Here is a 20909-nt window from a genome sequence, read left to right on the forward strand (position 1 = left end):
TCAAACTTCTTCTAAAGGTCCAAGAAAAAAAAAAAACACCAAACCAGCTGTGACTAAAAAAATATTGCTATCAGAAATGGGGCACACATCTCAAAGGCAAAAATATTAGCACCCTAAACAGAACGATTAGATTTCACAACGTTTTACTCATCTTTGTAATTTATTGTTAACACGTCCATTAAGTTGGTCAATGTATTTTAGTGCTAAACGACCAGAAAGTCATGAAGCAGGACAACTGAATTCTTTAGTTGGGCTGACAGAGGCCTTATTGGAACGGAGAAGCTGTGTGGTTGCGCTGGAGCGGATACCACGCCAATCCTTAGGCAACCGCTCCAGAGAAAGTAACCACAAACACGAGTGTAAGGGAAGGAAGTGAGCTGGCACAGAGCTCAAAACCAACACAGCTAGAGCCTCACCAGCTCAGAGGAGCTGGGAGAGAACCAGCTGAGGATATACAACAGCAAAGAAAAGGCACACTTACTAGATAATATGAAGTTCTTAGGTATACTATTCAGGATTGTATACCACCTACAAGATTGCTTTTTTTAAACTAAAAAAAAAAATAATGCTAGAGGATTTTATACCTCAGCAAAAAGAATTCCAAGTGAGGACACAACCAAAACCATCATGACAGCTTACCTGCAAATATGCATTTAAATCTTTCTTCCTCTTCTCCAAAAATTCTCTGTCCATATTGTTAAATGTCTTTTTGCCAGGAAGCTTCAGTATATTTGCAAGGTTTTCAAACTAGGAAAAAAGAGAACATTTTTTATTCTGTTCTGAAAAGAGTTTTTGTTCTGTTTTGAAATGTGTTTCAAATCACCATATAAGCTCAGAAACGATAAGGGTCACTATATTCACCTATTGCTTATCTACCGTATAACAAATAATTTCTGCATCAAGCCTGGAACTCTGATTCCTTGGAGGAGCCAAAATGAAAGCTAGGCCGTCAAGAACATACGCAGAAAAACTCTCAGGAGACTGTCAAGGGCAAAATTTAATTTCCGAACACACAGACACGATGCTCACTTTTGAAATACAGACTAGTGCAGTTCGCAAATTCCTCCTGTCATTACACCTGCTCAAAAAGGTTTAGGCTCAAGATTTATCATTACTATTTGTGCAGAAGTTAGTAGGGTGCTGGCACTACATCAAGAGAACTTGCCAATTTTTCCAAAACATCTTCCCTTTCCTCTGCTGATCAAACCTACTAAGGAAGTATGAAGTTTTTATCCCTGGAGTGGGCAGCAGTACCCGGTTTACACACGGTCACCACACCAGGCTTGACGTGCCATCACCTGGGCCTTTTCTCCAGGTAATGACAGTGATTGGCACTGGCTGACGTGTCTTCCACTGTTCCAGTTTTACAGAAAGAACTGGTGTTCCAAGGCAGCGGCGAGGAAAGGTGAGGCCCTAACACTCAAGAAGGTTAAACATATCCACTATAATGCACAACAATGAAAAAGTGACAAGAGTAAAACTCGAAGAACCAGGATTATCCACATATAGAATCCAGACATCCTGTAAAAAATAAATATTATTCTAAACGTGCTAAAGAGAAAAATATAGTATCTAGGCTTTAAGAAATAACCTGGCAAAAGGTTCTTTTTCCCTCTAGAGATGACCAGAAATTATTACAGCTTTAATGAGGAATTGATTCCATTCAGTCCCTGCAAGGTATCTTTTCACAAAGACATCATTAAACTTTGGAAGGTCACAACGCTCATCTAACGCTTATGGCCTGAGGAATCATCGAAGAATAACTATTTCCAATATTTACAATTTATCCATTTACAAAGCCCATTCCCTTGCAAATAGGTTACAGAGGAAAATAACTGAAGAGAAGATGGTCCGGCTTTTATTTGGATACTTGTGTCTAAACAGAAGCAATGTAAGCAAAGAACAGCCTCTACTTTAAATATAGATATCTACTTCAAAGTAAAATTGACCAAAGCGTATGTGTGTGTGTGGGACGTTTAAAGCTTTCTAAGCTCCATTTCCTTTTGTTAGAGTATTTATACAGCCATCAGATACTACACTACATACACGTGCACCTGTAAACTGCTCAGTATACATAATGTACGATATAAATGGTAAAACAAGTACACTTCAATGGAAAATAACACAGTGCTGTAACTCCACATCTTAAGTCGCTCTGAGAAAGCCAATACTCATGCCATACCATCACAAAGAAAAAGCAGCTTTTTGAGATTAATTACCTGCTCAGTGATCCTCATGTGAAAGTCATGGAAGTCACTGTAGCGTCGATATGTCTTCCATGTCTCTTCGCTGTTGGGAGTTCGCCGGTGGACGGTGATAGCGTACAGCGCGTATGTCTTGCCGTGGTCATTACACACTCCTGCCACAGCATATGGGTCATAGTCAGCATAGACTAGTAGTTTAAAAAGAAAAATAAAAAAGGAACAAACAGAAGGAAGACGAAAGGACACAAACGTGAAGTGAAGAAATGTCTGGAATGACAGACTTGAGAGACAAAAATGGACATGCAAGCAAAAAGAGCAAGCCATCTCTCTATCCAAACCACTGTACAGATGATACCCTCTAGAAACTTATTACGTAAACTTAAATACAGAGGTTAAGAAGCCTTAAAGTTAAGACAAGTTTCACTGACATGCAAAACATAAAAAAAGAATAGACAAGGTTTCAACTTTTAAGAACAGTGAAAGCATCTTTTAAAAAAGCATTTTAACCTAAAGAACAAGATACAGGTGAAAGACAACTGTGAACCCAGAAGAAATTCCAGTCTGCAAGCACTCTAATCATATTGCAAAAGTTTATCCATAAAAAAGCATAAATCTGTAAATACAGAAGACAGTGCTAGCAAGCTGTAGGCTCTCAGTTTTGTTATTAACAGCAGCAGTTTGTTATTAACTAAGATAAAAAACACTCACCACACTATTTCAGTCAACAGAAACTATATACACACACACATATATGTTCCGCATGTGTGTGCACACATACATATGATGTATATCTGTCAATTTATAAATGGAAGGAACGCAGATAGCTATCTTAAATAGAAGCAAATATCATTTTGTTCTCCACTGAATAGTTAAGTTCTCTTGGACATTCCTCCATCACAGAATTCCTCCCAGTACAGAGTCTGTTTCAAAAAATTCCATTTCATCTACAGAATAACCGAAAACCAATATGGTTTACATGTTGAACCAATACCAAATAACCACAACTCTCCACTGGCTAGATGAAAATACTTTTTGATCAAGCACTGAATTTCTCAATGCACCCATGCTCCATAAAAACGCACTTTCCTGACAAATCATCAGCTCCAACCTCTGTTGTGCTTCCAGCCTTGACTTCTCTCAAGTATAATGTCAAGGTCTGAGTAGCCAGGGAGCACCTCTAGGATAGGGGAGGCTGCTGACAATACAAGAATTACTCACTAGCAAGGTGCACAGCGGGCACAGAGCATCTTTTCTTTGCCATCTCCCTTTTGGCATCCTTTGGGGCATGTCTGCTTTGCCATCTACCCTCTAGAAGAAGAATGTTGAGTGCTGAATCCCAAGAGAAAAGAGCAGGCAGTCGGGATGCTGCCAAAAGACTGCACAGAGGCTGAAGCCAGGAAAGGCCGGCTCCACGGATACTAAGCCAGCCCTATGCTCTAAGCTCAGGCTGATCGCTCCGCCACGCAGCCCCCATATCGCATCTTGGGGGTGCTGCTAAGCGGCACCCTTAGGAGCACCACTGCAGGACAGGAGTGGTAGAAAAAGAAAGGAGGTGTCCCCGCCACCCCTTAGGTCATAGCCTCTTAATCAGCATTTATTTTCCAACACAAGACAAGGAGAATCCTGAAAGATTACAAAGAAGATCCTGTATGCACCCCCCAAGCACAGTAACCGGCAGAGGAAAGGAGTCTGCGCACAGATGCAAGACGCACCTACTGCATGCAGCATCCAGAAAGCAGGGACTTGTTCAAACAAGAAGAGGTGAAGAGGAAGAAGACGTTCAGTTTAATCCTATCTTACAATATGAACCTGTACATAACCCTTCATTCAACTGGAGTATTATGGATTCAGAGTCACGTTATCAATCCATGCTGCCATCGAGATTATAAATTGAACATAATTTGTGTGGTTCACCTTTTTTCTTACATCAAAAAACAATGAAACTTTTAAGTTTAACTCAGAAAAAAGTATCACGTGCCATTTTAACAAAAAAGCGAAATGGTGATTCTTAACCTTTAGATGTTTTTCCCCTTTTCCTAAAGATTAACTATACGAGACTTGGATTGCACCAAGCTCTCATGCTGGGTTGGAGTAACAGAGTTTAATTAAAATGTCAAGTTGTTGAGTTCTTGCTTACAGCTCATGTGTCTGCTACAGAAATCCATAGATTTAAAAGTCTATTGACAAAAAAAAAGGTATCTGAAGATCAAGCCACAATTTAATAACCCAGTGCAACCTCATCTAACTAGAATATCTGCAAACATCATCTGAGAAGTTTTTGTTATTTACTCTCATGTAACAAAAATTTTTAATTTATTACTAGGAAAATTTTTTTCAAAAGATAACAAAAATACCACCATTGTAGAGACTGAAGTCACTACCTTAAATGAAACTAAATCAATAAGGAAGCACAGAAAAAAACCAGAAGAAAATATACCAAGAGAAGTAAACAGTCAAGAATTAAAATTGTGTGACCAGAAAAAGAGGTGGCTTTCAGAATTTGTTCTTTAAATTGTTAAAATAAATGCTACTCAATATTAAGTTTAATAAATGATTCTCCAGAGATAGGAAAAACAATACCATAAATAACAAAAATTTAAGCACATTAAGTTCAGATGCACGTCTATGCCTTACAGCGCCAATTTAGTAAATTCTTCGTGGGAAACAGGAATTCAAATGTGGTTATTATGAGGTTAAAAAAAATATGAAAGTATTAGGATTTCAAGAGCCCGTAATATTACCAAACTCAAAATAAATGATGGAAAATAAGTAAGGAGCCATCGTAACAGATTCACTTACCAGTATCTGAGATGTATGCATGGAGTTGAACTGTCTCATCAGAAGGGACATTTGAAAGGTCATCTAAGGACTGCAGCGTGGGGGAGAGATGAGAAGGAAGAAAGAGGCAAGAGAGAGAATAAGATCATCGATATATCTCATTTCAGAGATGCTTTTTGATTCATCTGTTTAATTTTCAAACTATCAGTTCACTATACTAACAGAACAGCTTAATGTACTGTAACAACGCAAACGGGTGTTTGTATTGCCTGGTTACTAAAGCCTTTCTTTTACACACTGTAGGGCCCTTCATTTCCTCTACCAGTTTCACACAGTTCTGTGATCACTCCACCATACTTGCCACTTTCATTTGGTATCTCAACTCCAACAGAAGTGCAGCTACAAAGTCTTTTACTAAGCATTAAAAAAAAACCCAACAAAAATACCCCACAAAACACCCCCAAACTGTGGAGATGTTTTGGTTTTGTTTGGGTTTTGTTTTGTTGTTTTTTTGGTTTTTTTTAACACCTTTATACCATTCTGTTTTCTTTCAACTGACTTAAAGCACCACACAAAAGTTACAGTGCAGTAGAACTTTGAATAGTTTCTCTGCTGCATGTAAAACACAGCAAACACTTCTCTCAGAAATATTTTCCCTTGTAAAAAACGAGCAGGTACGTCCTCAGATGGCTAACACCCTGTCTCCCTATTCAGTTATTACTGGGATCAAAACAAGCCCAACAGGTCTGTTAGAGAAGTTTTGCTATTGTTTAAAATCAGTACATCTGACTACTAAGATTTAACATAATAAAGCTCTTCAAGATTGTTGGGTGAAAATCTTGGATACGCAACTCAAAGAAATAGAGGATGGGCCACTATATGTGTAATCCTAATCCTAAACTACCAGGTTAAACAACAGCAACAAAAAATTCAGCTACTTAAGTAGAATTCATAGGCACTGGGATCCCAACTGCTTTATATATTTTACCTCAAAATTCTAAAATTCTTCAAAGATACACATTCAGAATGAATATGCAGCTATCAGCTATCTTTCATAATTTAACCAAACTAGTTTAATAGTGAGTTGCCACAAAAAATTACCTAGAGTGGGACCTACTGGGTAGCAGAGATGTACCTGTGTCAAACTAAAACCTCAATGTATGTCAATCAAGTTTCTAAATTCCTGTTTCCTTAAACATAATGCAATCTTATGCAATTACAATCAAAAGATAGGTTGGACTTGAAAATGTAAGTTATTTAAATACTCTGCTCTTGCCCCTTCTTCATATGAATCTATCATCTCCACAATATCTTGATATAATACTCCACTCTGTCCTTCTCAAGGTCTTTAGAGGGCACAGCTCTTCTCTGTCTCAATCACCTTAATCAGTCTCTGCCTAAATATCCACTACGGAAGGCGAGGGAAATCACACTTCTGTTACAAAGTCTAGATACTGAATGAATGGCATCGTTAAAAAGGTCTGAACACACTAACTATGCTTTAACATGTATTGCAGTTGGGTTCCACATGAACATAAGGAAACACTTTTTCCCTGTGAGGGTGACAGAGCCCTGGAACAGGCTGCCCAGAGAGGCTGTGGAGTCTCCTTCTCTGGAGACATTCAAAACCCGCCTGGACGCGTTCCTGCGTGACCTACTCTAGGTGGTCCTGCTCCGGCAGGGGGGTTGGACTAGATGATCTTTCGAGGTCCCTTCCAACCCCTGACATTCTGTGATTCTACGCAGTAAGGAGCCTCGTAAATATCTTATGATACAGCTTACAGACTTACAGTACAGAAGTCCCAGACTGAAAAAAGGCAGAAGAAAGAAGAGCCCGTTTGGGAAATCTGTTTTGCCACTGAACACTATAAAAAGTTCATGTCTGTTCAATGGCAGAACAGATGAATTCATGCAAAAATATTTTGAAAGCAGACATCATCTTTACCTCAAGAATTCCCAAATCTGGAAGTCACTGGATGCTGGAGAGTATTCCGGTAAAGTATCACTGTGAATGGACTGTTCTCATAATCTTCATTAGATACTTGCTTTTGGTCACTGTTGGATATGGGGATAGACTTTCTCTGACCTAGTCCATTCCTAAGCAAGTCACCCTCTGACAGCAATAGCCCTGTCAGGTGTGCTCTGTGCTGCAGTGTCCAAATTTAGGAGCAGCATATCACCTGAGACTGACGACTGGCAAGCACCATAGAAGCTTCGATGGGTGTTCGATATTCTGAGAGCTCTAGGATTTGATTATTGGTAAGATGGAAGGGATGTTATGAAAGAAAACAAGTAACTGCTCTAATATTCTGTTTGCTATGAAATACTGACATTCACGTAGTGTTATATTTTTTAAAAGGCATCATTATTTCTTGCTGTCCTTCCTCCTTTCATTGCCACCCTAGCAGCTCAATTTTCTTCTTGATAACCGAATGGGGTTCAAGCTGACATACACTAATGACCATCACAAGTTCAACCCAGCCATTTCTGCTGCCATTCGAGGTCTTGGATATGTAACACCTGTGTAACTCCTATTTACTCAGTGTAAACGCAGTATGTAAAGCTCCCATTAAGGATCCATTTAGATGGAGATCTGCAAGAGTCTATAAATATTTACAGTGGTTTTATACCCCCAAAATATGCCCCACTGGTTTAATATAGGAGATTAATGAGTCAAATTAAAATGCAGAAATTAAGATATTTTTGTAAAATAACTTCTCCTCAAAATAGTTTTGAGCCTCTCTTCCAAGTAATCTTAAAATACATTCTTACAGTGAAAGTATAAACTGCAGGCAACGTATTTTATAACAAACTTTAAGAAACACCCAAATGCTGTGGCAAGGCACTATAGAGCAACAATTAACACAAATAAATGAAACGGTTGAAGCTTGAACAGATAACACAACAGACAGTTTGTATTTAATATGACCTACTATCTTTGACATTAGGTACATCCACAGGAACACAAGTTAATTAAAAAGCAAAAATATCACACCACAACCCAATCTTACTTAATACACTGTCATTAGCTAAAGTACAGAAATTCCCTGACCTTTGAAGTAACCTTTCCAAGGTCTATTTTTCTTCACGTAACTGACTAACACAAGGGAGCTAAACTATGTGTACCAAAACTTACTCTTGACATGGAATTCAGCCAGGAAAAACTAATCTACCAGTATCCAAACACCTGTAAAAGCACTGAAAACCCTCAATATGGACTACAGAAAGCAAAAGTTCCGCGTAACAGGGATTTATTACAGATTTCTCCTAGAATGTTCTTTTCTCTTCATAGAAATAGTAGATGTAGTATTCCGCAAACATTCTTTTCACAATGACAACAAAAGACTTTGAATTGTCCCATGCAAATATCTATTTTTTATTTCAACAGTGCTTGATAATGGCTTTAAGACATTCTAATGTCCTCTGGAAAGGCCACATGAAACTAAGCAGCAGATAACCACCAGCAAGATGAGCCACTGCAATGGCAAATCCCCACCTATAAAATATGATTTTGCTATGTCGGAATATTCTTAAAAAAAGACATTTGAAAGATCTTCTTGAGAGATTAGTCAATTAAAAGAATCTCTTGTGAAATACTACCAGAATTCTCTGTAAACTTATTTAAAATATGGCTAAATTAAGTTTTCCTTCTGCATCTAACATGAGCTTGTGTAAATTCTATCAGCTATCCACCTCCCTTCTTCTTGGTATTTCAAAATGTAAAGAGAAAAATAATAGTAAAAAAAATTCCAACTCAAAACCAAACAAAAACCCACCAACAAATATACCCACAACCAAGCTCCACACGGAAACACATTTACATTCATGTTAAATGTATTCCTTTGCAAGATAAACTCTACTCCTCTGCGTGCAAGCATGATCTAACCAACGCACTGGAACTCCTGAGGAGCTACTGCATCTTCCAAGAATGAATTAGAAGGGCTTATGAATCGCATAAGCCAGGAAACGGCATACAGATTGCGAATCTTAAAACTAAAAGATTTGGAAAAATACTCTCATATGCACAATTGAACCTTCTGTATCTTGTGGCTCAGCTACACAGAGTCTGAAGAAACAATAAGAGGGAGGGGAAGAAATACAAAGTTTTTCATGATCTTTTCTTTTTAAATAACTATGAATTAATTTTTTCAGTTTAAAACATTTTAAGCCTGGTAAGATCTATGTCGGACAGATTATTTGGAAAAAGTCTGGTAGAATTATACAGTTCCCTTCATACACAGGCAACTACTAATACATGCAGAAGCGTATTTCATATATTTAAGTACATTCATGTAACAAAGAAAAGGATCTGACAAACCAACCCAGTCAAGAATTGCTTAAGAAAACATCAAAAATTGAACTTGAAACTGGTCAGACTAAAAAACAAAGACTTGTATCTTGAATGGATAGACTCCAGGTGCTTTTATGTTTCTAGAACAACCCCTAACTCAAAAAAAACACCCTATAAAAACCTAATTAAATGCCTCATTTACAGTCTATTCGAATCTAATCCTTTGAGATTTCAGTTACAAAGGATTTGTTTTCACTTATTATTACCTAACTCCACATTTATGTCTATTTAAGAAAAACAAACAGGGATATGAAAGTATGCTTTGCATAAATTAACTATAGATTATTACTGTTTCTGTGAGAAACAATCCAAAAACGCGTTAAACAGCGGAAAGTACAGAAGGCACAGTTTTACTTTACAGATTAATTGATATCTTATGTGTGATACAATTTGATTCAAGAACTTTTTCAGAAATTAAACTGCAGTGGACTAAAACTTCTAATGTGCATAGTTTAAACTATTTTATTACACTTTCCCTACTGCTGGGGAGAAAAAATAATAATTTAAAAAAAAAAATCCAAGCACTTACCAGATTTATACTGCCAGTAGGAGACCCATTGAAAGATTCTGGGAGCAGTGAAGGAGGGGAAAGGAGAAAAACAGGTTAGATTTTCTCCAACGTAGGGCCACATATAAGAAAAAAATGCAAAGACGAACCATTATGGTAAATAACAGACAACCACAGCATTGGGCAAAACACTGCACCCAAGTACTTGAAGTTTCCAATAAAGACACCTAAAGGAAATTGTAGGTAAATTTATATAACCACAGATATGAAATAAACACTCCAGAAAACACTCCTCTTTAAGCTTGTATCACCACATGAAATTGCTTCATTAAGGAGTCATTTTAATAGTTAAACAATCTCCATTAGATTCGTACTTGAGTTAATGAGAAGAATGATTTTAATTGGTTTTAAAAGCCACATCTCCAATTTCTATTTACAGATGAAGAATATAGTTCTATATTAAAAGAACCCAACACATCAAAGAACCTCAAATATTTTTGAATTAAAAAAAAAAGTCTCACACTTATTTTAGCAACACACTTGTTACCAAGACTTGACAAAAAACGTACATGAGATTAATAAAGTTACTGCAGGAAAAACTATTTGACTCACAAAACAATTTACAAAAAAAAAAGCACAAGGAGGAAACATTCATTTAAAATTCAGAGATAGTAAACTAACTTTTTGATTTCTCCAAAACAGGGTGGAAGATTTTCTTATTTTCATTTTAAAGCAGAAAAAAGCACGATCCCAGGAAATCCCCCTCAGCTATAGAGCTCACCTCCTTCACCATCATCTGATCCTCTGAAACTAGGATCCTTCAGCATGTCCAGCTCAGCTAACATACGGACATACAACACATTCTGCTTGAATGAAGGGTAGAATCTTTCATCTCGCAGCATCAATTCATACACCTTATTGAAATAAAAATGCCAGCTTTATAAATACTTCTTACATATTTTAATTAATCAGACAAGCTCCCATAAATTTTACTTGACTGACACGTATCTGTGCACTCTATCACGTGTTTCTGGGTTTTCTTTAAAACCCTGGTAAGAGTTTGTGAAATTTCAATTCAGTTTTAAGGGAAAGGTTAAGACAAGTAATTGTCTGGAAGTGTAACAGCCTCAGAAAACACCTTCCTAACTAGTGAGACATGCACATATAGGAAGGGAAGTAGCACGTTAACTGTGTTTCCTTTCTCTCCTCTTAACCCTTCCAATCGCACGTAGTTGGTCTTCACCCATTTCACAAGAGGTTCTCTCTCGGAGTCCTTTGTGACAAACTATAAATGCAGGTTTGGAAACACTTAGGGGGAGAGGTGAGAAGAGAGAAAGGAGGGGAGGGAAGACACTGCATACTACTTTCCTGAAAATTTCCAGTTCAGCCAATACAGTATAACCCTATCTCACATGGATTTAGCCACACCACCTCAAAAAATGATCTATGTATCCTATACAGTGACAGTATATACACATACACACACATATCTATATGTGCTGGGAATTAATTCATAACGTCTGGATGTTCGTATCAACTCTAGAGTATTTTCATGATGATTTTTTTCTGTCATGGAACACTGCACAAGTACTATCACCTGGTAAGAATGGGAAGAAAATTTCATGCAGATCTGAGGAAGTCAATTTCTTTTGTAATACATAAGAAATTTATTCGTGTTCTTCAGCAGAAATCACACACAAGGCCCTTGTAACCTACTTTGAGCAATACAGATTTGACAAGGTGTTTTCATTAGTCTTAAATGTGAGCCGCAAGCACATTAGAGTGATTCCAAGTTCTACAGCTTATATCACTAATTTTTAGCATGAATGAGAATATTAAGTTAATGACCTAAAATAAAAACCTCTCAGACTGGGTATATAATTTACTGCCAGATTATTAATAATTCACTACTTTTTTTTTCTAAATATATACATTAGACTTGAGTGACAAAGTCTACATATACAGCCAGTAAAAAGACTGTTTTCTCTTCAGTACTTGCTGCTTCTGCGTGCTACATTGTGCAGGCTTGCAGAAACAGAACAGTCAAATTAACTTCTGGAAAGAGATATAGAATTTAGTACAGTAACATGCTTACATCCACCTTTGAAAGAGTTAAAACCAGACCAAAATTGTACCACCTGCTTAATCTACACAGGCACTTTTCTTAAATTGGTGCTTTAACACAAAAAATAATTCCATAATTCTAAATTGTGCTTCACAATTAATTTCATACCTACTCTTTCTGTCTATTGCTTTGAAACCCATGGGCTACGCACGGCTAAGCAGAAGTTGGCAATTTAAAGTACGATTTTTAGAGAATAGGAAATGGTAAAAGAGGTTTTAGGTTTCAGGTATTTGAGCTCCTTCCTACTTTTTCAATGATTGCAGTGACGTTTAATACCCTGCAGCATCAACAGTTTTATGAAATACAGGATGAATAGAGTATACCTTTCTCTGAATGTCATCAAATATTTCAGGTGTTGGATCCTCATGGTTCAGTGTCTCTGCCAGTTTTGCTACTAAATTGTCGTCAATATTAACTCTCGGAGACGCCTGTCACAGAGATCTTAATCAACTTTTGCAGCATAAAAATTAGAAAATCCAATACAATTCTGCAATTCTCTAACTAAATTTCTTCTTGATGAGTATGTCCAGAACTGTCTAGAACACACAACATGAGTCAGACCCCCTCTTCCCCCAAAAGTGCAGAGTTTGTATTGAAAGTCAGAAGGTTCAGGATTAAATACTGAGAGTCACTACCTCAAAGGCAATTTATGCACTTTATTTTGAAGCAATATCTAAGCCAGATTTACTCAAACTTAAAAACAGACTTCAGAGTGGTGAGCATTCAGTCATCTCAAAAACCCATCAGAATAAGCTCTGCACAGTCCAGCCTGCTGATAGACCATGGAGGTGAAAACCCAAGGTGAAAGAAATGCTGCAGAAAGAGAAGCATTACAAGATATCTGAGGGATAATTTGTTGAGGGAAACTTTTGAGCGAGTTGAGAGGTGATTTTTATGCATACACATATTCAGAACAAAGAGGCTTTGTTAACACAAGTTGACAAGTGTTTTCTTTCACAGAAGACTCCGTTATTACAAGACTACTGGAAGCATTCAAGCTTAGCCGACTGAAACAGTGATATCCGAGCAATTTACACAGACAATTGCAGAGAGGCACAGGAAATGATTTCACTTGAAAACCCAATCTTAACCCAGGTCTGTACAAACAGTGGGTTGCATTTTTTTTTTTTTTTTTAAAAACCCCACTTCTTCTTCGTAAGGGGGGGTGGGTAGAGAGCAGAGGAAAAAAAGGGAAACAGGAAGGGATAGAATACCCAAAGGGACAGAATTTCTTATTCTGTCTTCATATTTTCTCTAGGTTTTCTCTATTCTGGAAAGCCAGCTTCTAAAGAACAAATGCTGTGCATTTGACTGAATAGTCACTACCAGCATGAGTACTACAGGGGAGGGCAGGGAGAGGAACACATTTTCTTGCTGCTTGACATGAGAATATCCACAAGTAACAGCTTAAATGACATCTTGTAACCAGCTTGTGCTACATCACATCCATTTCGTATTAACTTAGCCGTAACTACCAAAAAAAAAGGCATCTGTACAAAGAGTCAGTTCCAAACAATGCAGAAATAAGTTATTCCTACCTTTTCTGATAAATATTGCTCATAAACTCCAAACGCAGCTGCTCTTAATAGACCCTTGGTTTGATTAGTCTGATGTTTTCCATCTTTTTGACGGCTTTGAAGTACCTCCAGCTGTTGCTGTGCCGTAACCCTGTACCCTTCCACTGTCATCCAGAAAAACAGATGTGCTTGGCCACCAGTCTGCTGCATGTAATCTACAGAAAACAGTCACCACAATCATAGTTATTGTTTTTCATCTTCAAATTATGATTCTTTATGATGTTAACTCCAGGATCTGGTTATACACCTGCAATACTAGTCATCTACAGTCAAAAATTAAGAAGTACTACATACATATTGGTGATAATCAGTAAACAAAATTGGGAGCCAAGAAGATCAGGTTCGTCAAGCAGGGCCTGCCTTTCATAAATTCATGCTGACTGGGCCTGATCACCTGGTTTCCCTTTATGTGCCGTGTGACAGCACTCAAGGTGATCCACTCCATAACCTTCCCTAGCACCGAGGTCAGACTGTGACAGGCCTGTAGTTCCCCAGATCCTCCTTCCAGCCCTTCTTGTAGCTGGATGTCACATTCGCTAACCTCCAGTCAACCAGGACCTCTCCAGTTAGCCAGGGCTGCTGGTAAATGACGGAAAGTGGCTTGGTGAGCACTTCTGCCAGCTCCATCAATACCCTTGGGTGGATCCCATCCAGCCCCATAGACCGGTGTGTGTCCAAGTGGTGTAACTGGTCACTAATCATTTCCCCATGGACTATGAGGGCTTCATTCTGCTCCCCATCCCTGTCTTCCAGCTCAGGGGGCTGGGTACCATGAGAACAATTGGCCTGAGAACATGACTGAGGCAAAGGCAGCATTAAGTACCTTGGCCTTTTCTCATCCTTTTTCACTGTGTTTCCCCCTGCATCCAATAAGGGATGGAGATGCTCCTTAGCCCTCCTTTTGCTGCTAAATGTATTTATAGAGACTTTTTCTACTGTCTTTTATAGCAGTAACCACATTAAGTTCTAGCTGGGCTTTGGCCCTTCTAATTTTCTTCCTGCATAACCTTACGACATCCTTGTAGTCCTCCTGAGTGGCCTGCCCTTCTTTCAAAGGTCATAAACTCTTTGCTTTTCGGGGTTTTTTTGTTTGTTTGTTGGGTTGTTTGGTTTTTTGTGTTTTGGTTTGGCTTTTTTTGGTTTTTTTTTTTGTTTGTTTTGGTTTGGTTTTGGTTTTGTTTTTTAAATTCTCCTGAGTTCCAGCCAAAGCTCTCTGTTCAGCCAGTCTGGTGTTCTTCCCCACTAGCAGCACCTGGGGACAGCCTGCTCCTACACCTTGAAGGATATCCAACCTTCCTGGACAACTTTGCCCTTCAGGACTGCCTCCCAAGGAACTCTGTCAACCAGGCCCCCAAATAGGCCAAAGTCTGCCCTCCAGAAGCCCAAGGTGGTAGTTCCCTCCTTACTTCTACAAGAATCTAAAACTCTATCATCCTGTGATCGCTATGCCCAAGACGGCATCCAACCATCACGTTATCCACAAGTCCTCCTCTGTTCACAAACAACAGGTCCAGCAGGGCGCCTTCCCTAGTTGGCTCCCCCACCAGCTGGGTCAGGAAGTTACCTTCCACACACTCCAGGAACCTCCTGGACTGTGTTCTCTCTGCTATATTTCCATCTGCTCCATTAAAATTACTATAATCACCAACAAAACCGATGGATATTCTTAGTAATGACATCAGCAGCCCAATTAATTAACAAAGACTCAAACATTAGAAAGTATTAAAAAATAATTATACAACTTCAATCCATCTATCAATTTCTTGATTATATGATAAACCTAAAATAGTTCATAAATTACTGCTGTATTTTAGCTCCTCAAATAGACAACCTTCAGCAGCCTTGTAATCCTCTAAACTTCAATCTAACATCTATATTCGTTGGTTCCATTAGCTTCAGTGAGATCAGCAAAAGTAAGATTAACGATTGTGATAAGTTAAGAGTCATTCCAATTATAAAAAACTCCAAGCAATTCTTGCAATGACTCTGTTCTAAACAGAATGAACTTGTGAAGTGACAGACCAAGAAACTCTGCAAGAACAGTCTGACAGAGAGATCGGTACTGAAACAGGCTAGACACAAGCTTTTGGAAGTACTGAGTATGGTGTTCTGAAGAATTAATTACAGCCTGATTTGCAAAAAAGGCTTTGGTTCCCTCTGGCAAGAAGCTTATACACATTTAGCTCTCAGTAGACACCTATATTTAGCCATTTCAAGTGTACAGTCCTGTGAGTTAGCATATTCTTCCTAAATAAAAGCGATCAGATAAATTAACACTTACCCATAAAAAACTGTAGTGCAACATTGTCTACCAGAATATGGTCCAGAGGGACTGTGCAAAGTTTTCCAAAGTTTGCTGCCAGTTTCACAGTATCTATTTCCTGTAAGACACAGTTCAGTGTGTTCAGAGGCTTTATTTTTTTTTTTAAATTAGTTTTTAAAACTTCTGCTTACCACAAGGTAGGTGTAATAAAAAATAATTCACATTACAGATAATAAAGCAGCCTTTCAATGGTTAGTTATTTTCACTGTCACCAATAAATGAAGATCTAGTTTGTAAGGTCACGTTCTCGTAACTATTTGCCTTCAGCAGATTTCTGCTACGTGGGAAGCTGGATTTTAACACTGACGTTCGTGTAATACTGTACAGGTCAAAATTAACCTCAAATCCCTCACCAACAGTGACAGTAACACGAAAATAAATTAACAAGATGAACTAATTTCAGCATTGATGGGGTGCAGGTCACCACAACTCAAATTCATCTCTGCCCAACTTTCTTCTGTCAATATATTTCTTAGTGTTACAGTAATGCTTCTGGGTCCAGCTGCGGGATACTCATCATTTCAACAGTCAATATGCACAATATTACATTATCTTGGAGCAACTTCTACATCCAATTAAGATAATCAAGAAACTAAGCAAAGTCAAACACACTGACTTTCAACCTTAAAATATAAAAGAAAACACAAAACAAGCAAACAGAACAACATGAGGTTCTCAAATTTAACATCGAGTTTGCCTTAGGCTTTTGCTTGAACTAAAGAGGTAAATACGTTTAACAAAAGCAATATATGGAGTCTATACGGTGTTGCAAAATAATCAGCAAGTGGTACCTTTACCAACAAGACAACAGATCTTTGCCAAAGACTACGCTTGAGGCACACAAAGCATGCACTGGAGCAGCAAAAAAGCACTGAATCTAGGTGTATAATACAAAGGTGCTTTACATCTACGTAACATTTCAGTTTAACTCTCGTATTGAGAAAGTAAGAAGAGTTTTAAGATGTACTGACATATCTAAACTGCTAAAGCCCAAATGCCAACAACTTCAAATAGCCGAACCTTTAAAATTTTCGTTGGTACTTAAGCTGCAAATACAAGACTAAACTCAGTTGTGTTCTGTATTCCTACAACCGCATACTTCAGGCTGTGTTTCAAAACACAAGAATTAAAAAGCTAAAACAAACTAATAAGTCATTTGCAACTTCACTCTTTCAGAACTAAAAAAAAACCCAAAACATTCTAATATACTTACTTTTCCTGACTGCAACCTCTGAATTCTTGAATCACATACTTTAATAACATATAATAAACTGTTTATTTGATTTTTTATAGTGTTGATATCTGAAAGGAAAAATAAAGAGGATTAAGCAATGCAGATCAGTAAATAAACTCTTGTTCTAAAATGCTCTAAAAATATCATACAAAAAGTGACATATCACATACAAAACACATCAGCTTTGAAATGAAGCTTGAATACCTTACTGATGGAAGTGAACAAGAACTATTTTTCTCTTTCCTTTTACAGATTAACTGTTAGGTATTAATGGGTAGTTGGCTAAATGTTACCGAAATTCAGAACCACCAGTCAGGTATGTTTCAATCCAATGGAAGTACACAAACCTAACCAATTATTCTATATTTAAAAAAACCAAACCAACCCACACTTATGAAGATTCAAGTTGTCACACTTCATATATAATCTATTTATTTTTTAAATAACAAAATATTTTACACTCTGTGCTGCATCAGAGTTTTTATTTTCTAAAGTTTTGGGATATTCTTCAGACATCATGTGGGTAAATGTATTTCATATTTTGTATAACAATACAGCACTTACCATCTCCTGCTGTATCTAGAGATCGAAGATATTGCAGTTCTTCACTTGCTTTATCTTTCACTGCTTCCAACTCTCCTATATTATCACTTAATTTAATAATATTCATAAAGGCCTCATAGTTACAGTTGGAATCACGAATCTGAAACAGAAAGTTTTACAGTATGAACAGTGCAAAACAGCCAGAAGCACGTGACATGGTTTTTCATTAAGTGAATTATTTTGATACAGCACTGCTAAGGGGCATTTTGGAAACACTTTGATGCTTCTGAACTTTTCTTTTGATACTAATATTTTACATGGACCAAGAAAGAAGTACACACACAGCCAAAACTTATTTCACACCACGATTTTCTGTCTTCAAGAAGTACAGACACACATTAAGTCAACCTACTTAAGAAGATCTTGTCCAAAACCCAATCAACCTTTGTCTGCTATTACCCATCTCCTCAGCTAAGCAGGCAGAAACCAGTGAGACCACTGAAAAGGTTCCAGCTTTGCCAACGTCCCTGCAAGCATACATGCTCCCAATGTAGTGGCTTCTTTAGCTACCGAATTACAAAAAGAATTAAAACCTTCTACAGTGTGATCATAACCTGCTGGGAAAATGAAAAAGGAAGCAACTGAATTAATACCCTCTCTGAAACCCTAATTCAGATACCCTTGTAAATACTACTAGGCTATTTCAACACACACTTATTCTCCCAGTATTGGCATAGGGTGAACCTGCTCTAGGGATTCAAAGGAATTTGTGCACGGGAAGGAGGCCTGCTGTGCTGCTGAGAGCGCTGGAAACCGTTGTGAGCGCAGCATGGAGATCAAGGGAAGGCTGGCAGCTCTACAGCATGTGCACACAGGTGCAGAGGGTTGAGTCCTACAGCTGCCTCTGCCATCTGAAGCCAAAGTCACTTCACCCACATCCTTCATAAATGTTCACTTTGATATGGAAATGCTGGTACTGCCTAAGTGCACTGACATGAATCGCACGGAGCGGAGAGAATGAATACTGGATACCTTTGACCAAAGTTAATGGAAAATCTTCCCAGAAGTCTGCTGTTAACAGTAATAGCACAAGCAATATTGGAACTCCAAACACTTTGTAAAAATGTGAATTCCACGGTGAAGACAGACACGTTCGGATTAACTTCCAATTTTATAGTGAAGCTTTGTATTTTATCACAAGAGAATTAGTATCGAACTGTGGGGTGCCTACAAACATGGAATTAAACGTCTCATTTTCAGAAGCCGAATTTTTTCATTCAAATCTGATTTCATGTCAAAGGTTCCAAAGGGAGCCAAAATTTATTCCAGTTATCTCTACTTCTGACCTTAATTTCTGCTACAATCTTCATTTCATAAGACTTGTATTATATTTTTGAAAGCATTTACTCTTCCTCATCTCAGAAAGCAATTATGAAAATTAATATTTGGGACATAGACATCATAACAAAAAGCCTTATAAAACCCTCAGAATTCTATCTTTGGATGCAGCCAAGGGCAGTGCTCAGTAAATAAAGAATGAGGTCAAGTTACAAATAAAGAACATGCGTAGGAGGAAAGGGGAAACAAAAATTGAAAAGCTTGGTCCATATAAGCTGTAGTATTTTTTCGTATTAAAGCTACATTCCTGCAGAAAAGCAGTGTGCAAACTTTCACAGGAAATGGAGGTGGCTGGTAAAAACTTTTACTCTGAAATCCAAGGGTGTTTTCAGCATAGCACTTGAATGCACACTGTAACAACTAAAATATATGAATGAAAGTAGAGCGAACTTGGGGAAACGAAAAAATTAAACTTGATTCATGACCTACAAGGGACAATAAACTGTAAGAGTTGATTTTAAATTGCTTTGCAAAAATATCAGTAACATTAATTAAAGTTTGAATATTCTATTTATGTTAATTTTACTATATATTACTACTTTTTAAAGTTGGGGGGGTGAGGGGTTGCAGGCGCATTAGAGAGTTCTCAAAGTAAAGACTTTGTTTCTTTCCATGCAGTTAAACTATTAAGGGTTACCAGAAACATCTCCAAAATATCACCCTGAGATTGCTTAGCAGAAGCAAAGAAAACCCAATCTTATTACTCATGATTCTGGAGGCCTCTTAAGCTTTAAAGCACACATCATAAAAACAGTCAAGGAAAAAACTTCCAAGGTTGCTGCCATCCTTCCTGAACAGCCAAGGAAAGCACTTGAAAAGAGGAATCACCTTCACACTTTGTCATACATCTATCCTCAGTCAGGCAACTTTTGCCAAGCAACCACAACACAGGTTACACAGATAAGATTGTGTATGTGTGTGTGTCTGCATACACAAGTATTTTATACATACATACATATCACACGCACATATATATATATATATAAAAGTTAATACAACATGCATAAGATCGCTGTCTCTGCCCGTATATATATCCATCAGTAACTCTTCTACCAGGTATCTATCTGCCATGATTACAGGGAACACAAGGAAAGGTTTATATGAAAATATTCTGGAAATATCGTTCGTTTTAAGCATAAGTCTTACCATCCATATGACATACTGATTAATATAATCAGGATCACTGAGCTGGTTTATTAATGGAAGAAGAATTCCTCGGGAGAGGATTTCCTGAAAAACAAAATATAATAAGTCACTTTATACATTTATTCATAAAGCTAATATAACTGCAACAATTTAAAAATCACAGTGCAGTGGCTAAATAAAATATGTGTAATTACAGAAAACATTCAATAGGCACTAGCACAATCCCTTCCAATTAATATTAGAAGATGTTAATACCTCAAGAAAAACAACACCCATTTTAACACACTTCTCTGATGTCGCTAAGGTATAAGAAACTTCAGAAACATCTCACACAAACCACTCTTTGCTATTAAATATTTACCACGTTTGTACTGCATTTAAAATAACCTAATATTAAATTTGATCAATTTTACAAAATAAGAAGAGCCGTTCAGATCTTTAGTTTACTGCCATAAAAAAAATTTACAATCGGGATGGCTTTTAGAGTCCGTACTTACCCTGACAAAGTATCGCATGATCTTGTTCTGGAAGTCTCCAGGAGGTAGCAATATATACAGTAAAACCTCACACAGATCCCTTAGGAATCCTAGGGAGGGAGAACAAAAAGCCCTCAGCACAATTTTGTATTATGTTACTTCACATCTTACCTATAATAAAACCAACAGATAAATCCTCAAAATTAAATTCAAATACAGTCACATATACTCTTAATAGCCCAAGCA

General features: G+C 37.6%; 1 protein-coding gene across 1 annotated transcript in view; it reads right to left on the bottom strand.

Annotated features, from left to right (window-relative positions):
- The window catches only part of SNX13 (sorting nexin 13), a 66412-nt gene that overhangs the window by 10542 nt on the left and 34961 nt on the right, over nt 1-20909 (bottom strand). The window contains exons 8-19 of the mRNA XM_086467773.1: nt 20685-20773; nt 20188-20271; nt 17665-17803; nt 17080-17168; nt 15825-15924; nt 13505-13698; nt 12290-12394; nt 10623-10755; nt 9863-9900; nt 5004-5073; nt 2220-2392; nt 640-747 (exon numbers count right to left, since the gene is read on the bottom strand). Of these exons, the coding sequence (XP_086323899.1) occupies nt 640-747; nt 2220-2392; nt 5004-5073; nt 9863-9900; nt 10623-10755; nt 12290-12394; nt 13505-13698; nt 15825-15924; nt 17080-17168; nt 17665-17803; nt 20188-20271; nt 20685-20773 (1322 nt within the window). The remainder of the gene's footprint in view (nt 1-639; nt 748-2219; nt 2393-5003; nt 5074-9862; nt 9901-10622; nt 10756-12289; nt 12395-13504; nt 13699-15824; nt 15925-17079; nt 17169-17664; nt 17804-20187; nt 20272-20684; nt 20774-20909) is intronic.

Source organism: Leptosomus discolor, chromosome 7 (assembly GCF_034619465.1).
Source record: "Leptosomus discolor isolate bLepDis1 chromosome 7, bLepDis1.hap2, whole genome shotgun sequence".
Taxonomy (NCBI): Eukaryota; Metazoa; Chordata; class Aves; order Leptosomiformes; family Leptosomidae; genus Leptosomus; species Leptosomus discolor.